A 12149-nucleotide genomic window follows, 5' to 3' on the forward strand; every position below is an offset into this window, starting at 1 on the left:
AATCATGTCTCTCCAAATACTAATTTTGAGTTTCACACATGCATATATCATTAATTCAATTATAATTGTGTGCTTGACATAGTGCAATAGCTCTTTGTCAATTATGGGATTCAATGTGGGAAAACCTGCCACAAGAAAACCCATTCACTGTAAATGCATCCCTACAACCATTCTGAATACGTACTGTAAGTAATCAAGTTAAATGTTCTGTAGTCTATATATTCGAGGCCCTCTGCAGAGGTGGCAGTAACCATGTTACCGTTCAGTGCACATAACACACTGTGAGATGAGCCCCTCCCCATAACCATCACCTCCCAACACACAGACATATGCACGCACAAACACGTATGCCTAGTATGACCCTGCATATAGCATTTGCACGACACAAAAACTTTTACATCTCTGCATCAGTGATTATTTTCATTAAAAAAAAAAAGATGCACATCAAGGTAGAGCTCTCACTTAATCAGAACTTTCCATCAACATCTTTCTCTTCTGTGCTTTTCCCTGGCATTAATTGTGCATTAGCAAAAATCATTTACTTTTAACAGTCATAGTTATTTTTTCTTGCCCTCCAGCAAAAATGCCTTGAAAGCCTGCCTGGAGGGCATCTAAATTATGTATCTGAAAAACTCTTCTGGCAAGGCATTGCAGGACCCCTACTTTCTTAAAATTCATACGAGCACGTCTTCCTGTTTTTGGGAAGGCATCAATCAAGAGCAGCAATATATGCCATATTCCTACATTAATATTTGAACTAATAACTTTAAAAAAAGGAAAGAAACAAGATCCGACTTGTGGCATAATCAAATGCAAAATAAATGAAGAATACTGGGACAGCACTGAGACTTTATAGATTGCTGTGTTTTCCTTACACATCATTAGCCCGGAGCCACACGAAAGAGGAAAACAGAGAAGTGGAGAGTTTATGCTCCCTGCTGGTGTTTAAGAAGCTGAGGTCCTGGAAGGACATCTGGGAATTGTGCTGAGACGGTGGTTTTTGTAATTTAAGAATAGACATTCATTAGCAGTAAATGCCATAAATCCCATGCTAAGTAAAAACCTTGTCCAAGAAAGCCTAAAACAATAAACTCTGTGCTCAATGTAGCCTGAGCTAGACGCTCCATAGCTTCCTGAGGAATGCTATAGATTCACGAGCTAATTCCTATAGCCTTGTCTAGCTCTGTAGTGCCACTAAACGAAATACGCTGCTTCTACATACAGTCCATTTGCTTCAAAACTTGCATTTCAGCTCCATCTTCCCTCCCGTGCCAGATCACCCTTCTTCCACTGCCTCCCCTCTGAAAAACCAACCCTTTTGGACCGGAGAGACGGCAAAAGCCACAGCAAAGAGCTGGCAGATTAATTTTATTGACATTTCCATTTTCACTGCAATGTGATACCCTCCATCACATGGAAGAGATGACCCTCACTATTTACAGACTGACAGGCCACTTCATTACAACCACCCTGCCCCAAGGCAGAGCAGCTCCTTTCCATCTGCCCAAACACCAGAGCAAGACCCTGAAGTCACTGCTGTCTTTCTCATGCTCCTTTTTTTTTTTTTTTTGTTTGTTTCTGTCACCGATAGAGAAAGGAAAGTCGAATCACAGCAAACTAATGGAAGAGCTTATAGGAGCCCTATACACTGTAACCAACTGTTCACTTTTGCAAGATGTTGGTTATTTAGAAAGATCTCCTTTTCCTTGCACCCTCCCCCCCCATATTCTACCCTACCCCTCTCCTCTCTCTCTCTTTCTCACATACACACACACATGCACACACATACACACACACACACTTTCCACTATGCCAAGGAACTGCTGCAAGGCAAATTCTCACAAACACTAATGGCTTCTGACTGCTCCTTGGCAACCCCAGCATTTTAACCTGGGTGGATATGCTCTCCAAAATACAGACACTGGAGCTATCTCATCAGCTGTTCATGTGACACAGATGGAGAGTGGCTATTAGGAGCCAGGCAATGGGCCTTGGGGATCTGAGGTGCTGTACTGTAGCCTCAGGCAATTTTGAAAAGCAGTACCCGGAGATGGGGGGAAAAAAAATCCCTACTGAAAGTGCAAGTTTGAAGTCAGTCAGTCTGTTTGTCTATCTGTCGTGTGGATAAAGATATCTTTGTCTCTTTATGTAAAAGCTATGTGTGTATGCACAGGATGCGTGGAGCTATAAAACTTCTGCTCTGCACCATCCTTTCGCACTGCAGAAGCACCAGTTCACTGTCTGTATGGGCAAAATCCTATTTGTCTGCACACACATACTCTCCTGTTTGTGAGCATCCTCAGCAGGAGTCACCCACATGCTAAATCAGTGTTTAGACCTTTTGGAGAGGTGGTTAATATCCTGGTTTTAAAAGGCTAATAGCAGCCCAGGAGAGGAACGTTCAGCTGAAGCTCCCATTGCCTTCCCACCTTAATCAGTGGTTGAAATGGTAAGAGTCAGTTCTACCTAATCTGTTCTGTAACCTTGGGAAAGAAGATTCAAATATTGTACCTCCAAATGACCTCAGAAGATGAATACAGCAAGATTTGTTGCTCCTGGTGAACTACAGGCCCAATCCTGTTAATCTGTTGTCATATCTTTAATAGGACTACAACTGCTCACATTAGTGGATACTGTTTCTAGTGTTAAGAAATCATAGAAGTTGTCCATAACTGACTTTTCCAAGACAGAATGAGTTAATTCTTGGATGTGGAGGGCCTGATCCTAGTATGCTGTATCTAAATAAACATAAGTTATTTTAAATGAAGAAAAAGAAATTATCAAAAGTGAAATAAAATGAACAGACATGAAAGTCACTCTATGACAGACTGGATTACCTATATTTTTAACTGCTATATGAAGGAATCCAAATTTAAATTATTTAAGCCATCATTGCAAGTGATTCTGCTTATGAGAACTGTTCATATCCTGATTCAGGTTGTAATTTGTAAGAAGAGTAGAGTCAAGTTCTACCTTGTATGGAAATTGCAACTATATAAGCATAGTATCCCAATTTTCTAGTGGGGAAATTAAGTCTAGATTTTGGCTCACTGACTCTCTTTCACACAGCAGGAAAAAAAAAATAAGGGTGACTTTCTCCTGCTTTGCACACTGTTCACTCATTTATTCTTGTGTAAAGAGTACATGTGATTGCAAAACCCTATAACTGTTCTAGGAAAGTGGAGAATTCTTAAGTGGCACTCTCTTTGTGAAGATGTCAATGACTACACAGGATTCAAGCCAGTAGAGAATTAGGCATATTACCCATATCAATGCTACATAATAGTCTCAATAACCCCTATAAAAGATGGAGAACATTTACTAGAAACTTTGCAAAGTGACCCACACAGGGTTCCTTAGAGACCTTCTCTTCTAGGGTAAGGGTTTGTGGAGGAGGCTGAAGATGCAAGTCTTCTTTACACAGGGGGAAGTCAGGCTTCCACACTAGCTCACTGTGCATCTACACTTTTAGCACCTGCTGAGGGTTTCTTCCCACAAGGTAAATTATTTTGTGCTCAAAGCAAAGGAGAATACTTCTTATTTAAAAAATACTGAATAAGTAGTTAGAGCAGGATTTCCGTTGCACCATAATTTCAAACTTAACTTGCTGCAAACTGGTTTCCTTGGACAGACTACTTTGCTGATCTGGATGTTCATACAGCTAAGGACTCTTCAGAAAACAAGAGCCTGGTCCTACAGAAGGCCTGTCCAACCTTATTATATCAATTAATTCCTTTTTGACAGTCCTCCACACTACCAGTATTAATTCAATCCTAGTACTTGTTTATGTTCCTTACAGAGTAAAGACCCAGAAAGAGATGAAGCAAGTGCTGTTTAGAAGCTGCTCATCTAGTCTTTTCACTATTTGAGAACAGTATGACTAAAAAATTCCCAATCTACACAAAATGATAACTGGAAAGGATAACCCAGTCAGGCCAAAGCACAGAAGCCTGGTAACAGCCCAGATTCAAACTCTATAAATAGTTTCTATTACCATCGTAACAAGCAGAGCAGTAAGAAAAATGATTTCTGGAAAAATAAATTCCAGTGTTTGAGTTTCTTCACCCTCAGAGGTCCCTTACAGCTTTATGATTTGTCATGCTAAAGCAAAAGAGAGAAGAGCAGGGCTATCTAAGGCAGGGCGAAGATAAGACACTTCGCCATTTTTCTAAAACTGATGCAAGCAATACAAAAATCAAGTTAAAGGGTTCTGAAAAGTAAAGCTGTGGTGCACAATGCTGATCTTAGATAAACTACTTTACAATCTTTTAGTCCAGCATTTTGATGGATTAGAATATGTAGATATAAATGCAAAACAAAAGGAGAATCTGCATGCAGCTTATATTCACAATTTGCAGTTGTTTTTTTGTGCTTATAATGTGTCCATTTGGACATATAATTGTTGTAAACCATTATTAATAAAGATGTTCAACTCAGTGATATGGTCCACATCACCACCGGAGAGAAATCTTAAAAATTTGGTTAATTACCTCTGCCAAAAAGCTGGAAAGAGAAGTGTTTGAATACCTTTTGAAGATAAAACAGTCTATGCTGTAGGGAGGACTAATAGAGTGGGAAGGTCGGCTCCAGAATCAAAGACCCTTCAGGAGAACTCCTTATCTCCATCCTACCCTGTTAAAATCATCAGGCTTTTAGCCTTACAGCTTCAGCAAATCACAGCGCTGAATGAAGTGCTGGCTGTGTTTTTTTTTTTCTCTTCCTCTTAATGATCACTGTTCAGCTTCCCATGGAAGTTTATTTACTCAGCTCACACCACAGAAGCAATGTTTTTCTACTGCATTTTACTGCCTAGGAAAACTGAGTTAGGGTAGGTTATGAGTGGCAAACCTGGGACTTTGAAAACCATGAGCAGTTCAAGTGGACATCCCAGCTTAGAGCTGTGCCATTGTCAGCAGTGCTCTGCCAGTACATGTGCTAGTTTTGCTGAGTTACTTGACTGCAGGGGGAAAAGAGCCATCAGAAGCTGTTTAGGCCTGACACAGGCATCCTAGCTTGACCTCCATGTTAGCCACCACTTGCCCCATCCTGGAGTAGGGTATCCTCAACTGAACCGCTGTAATCTGCACCTTGAGTTCACTCACTCCCCTTATGTGTCTCTAAGACACCAGCCACACGTCTCGTGGTACTATGTCATATGTTTCAGTGAACATCTTGGAGAGAAAGAAAGGCTGGACACTGGTGCGCTAGAAGGAAGATTTCAGACATACAGCACTACCACCTGTCTTACTACAGATGTTATTATTTTGCCTTTCTAGCAGCGGGGAGGAGATGAAGAGACAGCCATCTCTCTGCTGTTCTTTTGGAAGATCTTTCGCTTCCCAGAATATAACCCAGCAGTTCCACTGGGCTGATACTGTAAAGATGACATGTACAAATTCCACACAATCCAGGCATTAATAACTGATGTAAACTCAAATAGAAAGAAAAGGAAGAGAGCTTAAGCCACTATCGGACCTCACCTACAAAGCTGTTCTACTCTATCTAATCACATTTTAGCATAGTTTGTCAGTCAGGACCAAGTCTCTGTTGCCATCTGGCAATATGTGCTAAAGGCTTAAAGAGTTGCATGGTATCTGGTATCTAAAATGTATTTACAACAAGTGACAGAATAAAAACTGTTCTTTTTCTGTTTCTGGATAGGCACCTTTCTATAATCATTAGTTTATCTTATTTTTAAAAAGACATTTACGAATATTTTATTATTTATTTGAAGGTAGGAATGACATTCCAGCTATGTTATTGTTATAGCCATGCACACTATAAAATCGGTGATTTAAATCTTTCAAAATTATTTGCAGAACTGTAATGTTTCACATTTGCACTTTTATTGTTTTCCTGTCCCCAAATAGGAAAAAGACTGGGTTTTTTTGTGCCCTTAACTGTCTGTGTTTAAAGCTTGTATTTATTTGTGAAGTGAATTGAGAATTCTTAGAGATTATGTTCTAAAGCAGACAACATATTTTTCTGTCTTTTTAAAGAGAAAACTAATAAACACCAGTTTAAATTTTAATCTCTTTTATACAGGCAGTAAGTTTATGGTTCGTTCATTATAATCCAACATTTTTTCACATCAGGTAAAAAAAAAGTGTTCCAACGCAGACAAGGGGAACAGTAAACCAACCTGCTAATTACTGATCTCTCTTACGTTCCTGCTGTGCTAAACTGTCCGGACATGTTGAAGTGAAATTTTTCTACGATTTTCAAGTGACTAGTTCATGGCCTACTGCCGTGGAGTGCAGGAGAAGGGATGAAATGCTTTAGTTTACATGCAACATTTACTAACTGTGTGGGTTTTCCGACATTAAAGAGGGGACAGTGACCCATGCCACCTTTTTCACACTCAAAAGAGCACTGAAAAAACAGTCTTCATAGGCTTACCTCAGGCTTCCCTGGCCCTTAACACCCTCCCCCCAGGGTAGGAGCAGAAAGAGAAAAAAGAAGGGATTTTATGCTCCTTTCTCTTCAACTTTTCAGGCGGTATAAGCAGCATTTAGCAAATTCAGCCTCCAAATGGCTCCAAATGCTCTGAGCTGCAGGGGCTCATCCTTTGTTAGCCTCCCTCTATTTACACAGGATTTACGCAGGCTCTCCACTGAAGAGACCACATGTTTCTGACAGAAAGCACTTCCATTCACACTGCATCAGGCAACAGGATTGTAGCCACTGCAGCTTCACGCTGACCTGAGATTAGGGATTTCAGCAACATTGAGATGGTAACAATCTGCTAACTAACGAAAATTATCCATGGAGAACTGTGCTGCTTACTCCCGTTAAAACTACCGTGGCCAGATAGATTAGGTTACCTAAAAGGACAATTAAAAGCTAGCTACTGTCAAGAATATGCATGTCCATCTACAAATACCATACTCACAGAGAAAAATATCACCAGGGAAAAAAAATGGGGAAAAAAAAATCAGACTGCAGCTTGGATTAAAACAATTTCACCCACTGGCTGAAGACATAAAGTGTAAAAACAGACAGATGGACACATATGTAAATGTGGCTGCATTTGTTTCTCTGGAGCTGGCAAGTTAGTAATAACAGTATAGTTTAATAATTTATTTTCCATGGTATTTTCACACTGGTTAACCGGGCAGTGGCAACATCCATGTGGAACTTCAGGGGCAGAATAACTCTTTCAATCTAATTGCTACTGTGGCAAACAAACTGAACTAAGTGACCTCACTTGGCTCTACCTACAAGGACTCAGTCCTGGAACCCGGTATCAGTCTGGGGGTTTTTAAAATTTAGTATTTTTTTTAAAACTCAGTTCTGCCAATCAGGATTTCTGCACTGAGATTTTTTCCAGATTTAGTATTTGTGTCAGAGTTTTTCAAAATGGATTACACACACACAAGCATAACAACCGTTGCTGGTTAGAGCTTGTGGGTTTTTCTCAATAGCCTTTCATTGGGCAAAAGAAAATTAGATGGGAACACAGGGCCAGAAATGACCACACAGATACAGATTTTGATGAGTTTTATTTTGACGTTCTAATTTGGCAAATTACTGTGCTTCTGCAGCAAAGAACAAAACAATTTACTTCCATAATAGTAACTCATACATGCATCCGATAAGTGCATGTAAAAAGTACACGGTATATTCTAAAGTTCTCCATACTATATCATAATAAAGCTCTTCCGGGCACTCAATGATTCATTTTTAGTGATCTCTCAAATGCCCTTATCCACAGTTAACACTCAGATTTTATTAAGGAAGAAAGCAGGGACAAATGTCCACTTAAGTCCCAGCTCTCAAATTCAACTCTGCTTGCGCTGCAGTACCTAAAGCTAAAGCTTTTTTAATGTTCTATTCACCTCCCCTGTGTGGCATTTCTGCTAACACAGAGTTCACAATCTTTCAGCCCCAAACACAGAAGGCTGCTATCTTCAAGTCATCCAAGGAATGTGCCAGATACTATCATCTCCCCTGCAATACAAAGAACCAGAAAGAGGCAGACACCAAAAGGAGACCATACTGATCAGGTTACTAAAGTCCAGAAAGCCTCTCCCAGAATGCTAAATGTTAATCTTTGAACCAGCAAATGTTATAATTAAGATCCTTGTAGTTGGAGGAAATGCTAGCTCAAGAAGTCAAAGGTACAGCCACTTGAAGTTGTACTTCTTTGCACGTTTATCCTAATCTCGCACCCCTCATGCTGGCATAACTGCCATCAAGCACTTTGTTCTATTCAAGCAAAATTATCATTAGTGGCAGTGGCAGTTTTGCCCGAGTAAGGAGTGTAAGGCCAGATCCTTGTCTTGTTCACACAGAATTGCAAACACTGCACAATTCCAGAGGAGATATACTCATTAAAATTTGTGGTTTACGCTGATTTATGACGCTGTGCTGTTTAAAAGTGAAACTCACTTTGTGCCTCACCAGGAAAGTGTTCAATGCACTTGTCTCTACATGGTTTTAACTTCAATTCCTGCCCCCCCCCCCCCCCCCCCCCCGCAGCACAAGTTGGGAAGTTTATTTCCAGATTTTGGCACCTAGGCTGAAGGAAAGCATTATTAAATTAGGTTTAAGTATTTTGCCTGCTTCAGTAATTACTTTGCAGTGCGAATGTAAATAGCTGTTATTCTGTTTAAATTTTTCATCCTACTGAATGCTGTCATACAAAGCATCCTTGTGCTGCAGTCTAAATAGAGTTCTTTTTAAATTTATTTTTTATATAATTTTAGAGAAATATTTTTAGCATTCTCATAGTAATTCTGTTAAGAATACCAGCTGCAGACTTTGGCTACAGCTGAGACAACAATAACAAGTCATTAAACAAACCAGGAGACAAAAAACTTTTTTTTTTTGCCTAAAGCATGTCTTCTTCAAGAGACCATTTTCTTTTTTCAGTTCTCTACCCCTGGGTAGAGTGGGGTAGTGGTTTTAGTATCCTTAATCAACTGTACCAAAGTTAGTATACATTTAAAAGCTCTATTTTATCTTAAGTACCATTTCTTATTTGCTATCCTGTTATTTTTGTCACTAGAGTATCAAATGTGGGCAAAATAGCCAAGTTCAATTAAAATTCTACCTACAGTTGAAGTTAAGTAATTAAGTTCAATAGTACTCATCAATATTTAACCTTCAACATTTTGCAGTTGTTTATATATAGCAGAATGTGGAGTACTTAAAGTAGATGATGGCTAACAACTTGTACTGTTCTTCATTAAATCATTAATGTAATTTCTTTGTGAATAAAAATGACTTTTTTTGAAAAGGAAAGAAGCCATCAGAGCATCTCCGTTTCCCTTACAGCTGTTGCAAACTTATAAACTGTGAGATATTTTAATGTCTTGCGGTTCCCTTAGACAACATGCTGTTGGACACAACTGCAAGTTCAGGAGACGTCCCTTAAAATGATGCCCACTAATACAGCAAGAGTCCATGTACTGTCCATACTTTTCAATATTTAGCTCTTTAAAAAGCACCAGCTGAAATAATGCACACAAATACACATTCATAGTATTTTTTCATCATTTCCAAAAAAATGTTAGGACTAGAAATGACATTTATTCCTGAGAGATACTAACTTAAAAGCTTCAGTTATTAAAAAGGACATTTGTTAGGCCACAAGTCCAAAATGCACATTAGTCTATTTTAAGACGAATAAAAAAAATGGAGGATGGGTGAATACTTAAAAAAAAAAAAAAAAAGAAAAAAAAAAGATGTTTTAATAGAAAAGAGTCAAAATGAACCATAAAAGCTTTTCCAGGTGATAGAATGTACACAAATGTGTATGTTCCATAAAACACAAATAAGAGTACCACCTTGATACGCATTTGCAAACACCCGAGCAACATCAGAAAAGGAGCTTGCTGTGAATGCACAGTCCAGAAAAATTTAAAAAATACAAAACAACTCCAAACTTGGCAAATCTTACATACCATAAGAGCTCCAACACCTATGCACAGTAGGGTGGATTAACCCGCTGGGTGCTGCAGACATATATATGCACCTCCTCCTAAAGTGTTCATTTGGCTGGCAGTCTGGAAAATGCCAGAATGTGAAGGGTTACGTGGGAACACTGACAGTCTGCTCTTGTAGGTTTAAGTTAAAGCCTGTACTTTAAATATAGTGAGCTAAGTATTTCAAAACCTAACTAATACTGTTTATAAGTGGTATGCTGTTTGGTGCTCACAACAAAGGGCTTGATCTTGTGCTCACTCCCACTGGTGAATCACATTCCAGAAGACAACCACGGTGCTTTGGATCTGCCCGTATTTACTTTCAGGGTAACATTTTTCAGTAGTCTTTTCCTCCAAGAAGCCTTGTAAAGGTAAAGTATAAACCATTTATACCTCATCTGCTGTATGTATTGGATGCTTAAAATTGGTTACTGGAAAGGCCTGAAATGTTTTGTCATTCAAGTTCAGTAGGCAGATTATAAGAGAAAGCATTTAGGAGCCCAAGCCCCTGCTAGTTTCTTAGAGTCTGGCTTTAGCCATGAAGGAAGATACAGTTAAGAATATGCAAACACCTCAGACTGGAAGAAGCAGCAAGTATACAGACATGTGAATTATGGACATAAAATTTCAATTGGTTGACAAAAAACCCCAAAAACATCTTTATGATAACAGAAAGGCTGATAAGCAAATTATTTTCTCCCATCACATAGTTTTACCAAATTGTTGCAGGAAAATATGATTTAAAAAAAATAAACAAGAAAGAAGAGAAGGCCATAGCCAACCCAAACTATCCCATAAGATGCTTTGGACCTGCTTTAAGTGATCAAAAGAACTGACAGAGCAACACATAATTTCATAGAAACACGGGAAAAGTTTTTGACAAAAGTTTTGATGCATTTAATTTAGAAAATAAGGAAGCATAAAAATAGCAAAACCACAGGGTACTGACTTGTTTTAACACTACTTGCTTCAAAGTTCATAGCACAAAACTAAAAGCACAGACCCCCACTCTGACATATGATGCTTTACTTTTCTGTTCATAAGCCTGTAATCTTATTTCAAGTCTTTCATTGTAGTAGAAAATGTTGCAAAAGACAAATATGCAGTGCCTACAAAGTCTTCCTATACTGGTTTGTGTCCCTGAGCTCTTCCTAGGGATGGACCTCACAAGTTGGGCCCCAGAGAACTTCCATCACCCCACTTTCCCCTTCAGAGGAGATAGAGTTGGCTATATGTAGGAACCCCAGCTGAAAAACCTGGCAGGTTACAAGACTTCTCTTCATTCAGATGGCTAAAACTGAGTTTCCCCCTGGACAGGCTGTTCACCTAGCCAGTTAGAGAACTGACATATATGCCATAAGATCAAATCTAAGCGCCACCAATCAAGTAGCAGTCTGGTCTATATGTGCTGATGCAGCAAATTTCCAGATCTTGATCACACTAGGCAGGGGAGTCATTCTTCTCAGTGATAAAGTCATTGAATGCACTCTTGAGGAGATAAAAAATTAAGAACTGGCTGACTTTGCACCATTTGAGTGAGGTATTCATCGCTGACCCAGAACAACAGAATTGTCACCAGCTAGGAATCACTGTAGACATGGTCATCTCTGATTCCTTACTGCAAGGCTGTTCACAGGAATCGTTTCTCAGCTGGTTAGTGGTAACTACAGTGTTTAAATGCATTATGCATTGGAAGAAACTTCACACAGTCCCTCCATCTCTCTCTTCCTTCCCCCTCTCTTAAAAATTCTGTGAAATGATGTCAACGAGAGGGCTCAGTAGTCAAAAAAAAAAGCAAACAGGATTTCAGCAATTAAGATTTTCCTCAATTCCTCAATTTTATAGTTAAGATACTTTTACCTGTGTTTTACTATGGCAGCTTTTAAAACTTACCATAGATTTATGCAGCAGCTAAGAACTGAGATGTTAATAGTGTAGGAGCATTATCTAACACAAGATATTCTATTCCCTTTTCTATTGCTCAGAAAGTGACCTTCAGCAAACTTTAGGGATAAGGATTTTCAAAAGTGCTCAAATGGGCAAGGAACACAGCTTTCAATGAAAACTGGTTTAAAAGTAATACATAACATTCCTTTTGACAGTAATTGGTGGTGGCTGTTAGGTTAATATTATACATTATTACTTTTAAAGACAAACATGTCAATGCACTACTGTGCTCATTTGAGCACCACATTTTTTCAAGTCTGAATATGGTTGTTG

The 12149-nt window shown here is 39.0% G+C and overlaps 1 protein-coding gene across 15 annotated transcripts in view; it reads right to left on the reverse strand.

Moving 5' to 3' along the window:
* MEIS2 (Meis homeobox 2) overlaps nt 1-12149 on the reverse strand; it is a 171248-nt gene that overhangs the window by 119400 nt on the left and 39699 nt on the right. The window contains exon 8 of one of the 15 annotated variants that reach the window (XM_086463343.1): nt 9909-10010. The exons of the other annotated variants lie outside the window; for them this stretch is intronic. Within the exon in view, the coding sequence (XP_086319469.1) occupies nt 9909-10010 (102 nt within the window). The remainder of the gene's footprint in view (nt 1-9908; nt 10011-12149) is intronic. 15 annotated transcript variants of the gene reach the window in all.

The sequence above is a fragment of the Leptosomus discolor genome, chromosome 3 (assembly GCF_034619465.1).
Source record: "Leptosomus discolor isolate bLepDis1 chromosome 3, bLepDis1.hap2, whole genome shotgun sequence".
Classification (NCBI taxonomy): Eukaryota; Metazoa; Chordata; class Aves; order Leptosomiformes; family Leptosomidae; genus Leptosomus; species Leptosomus discolor.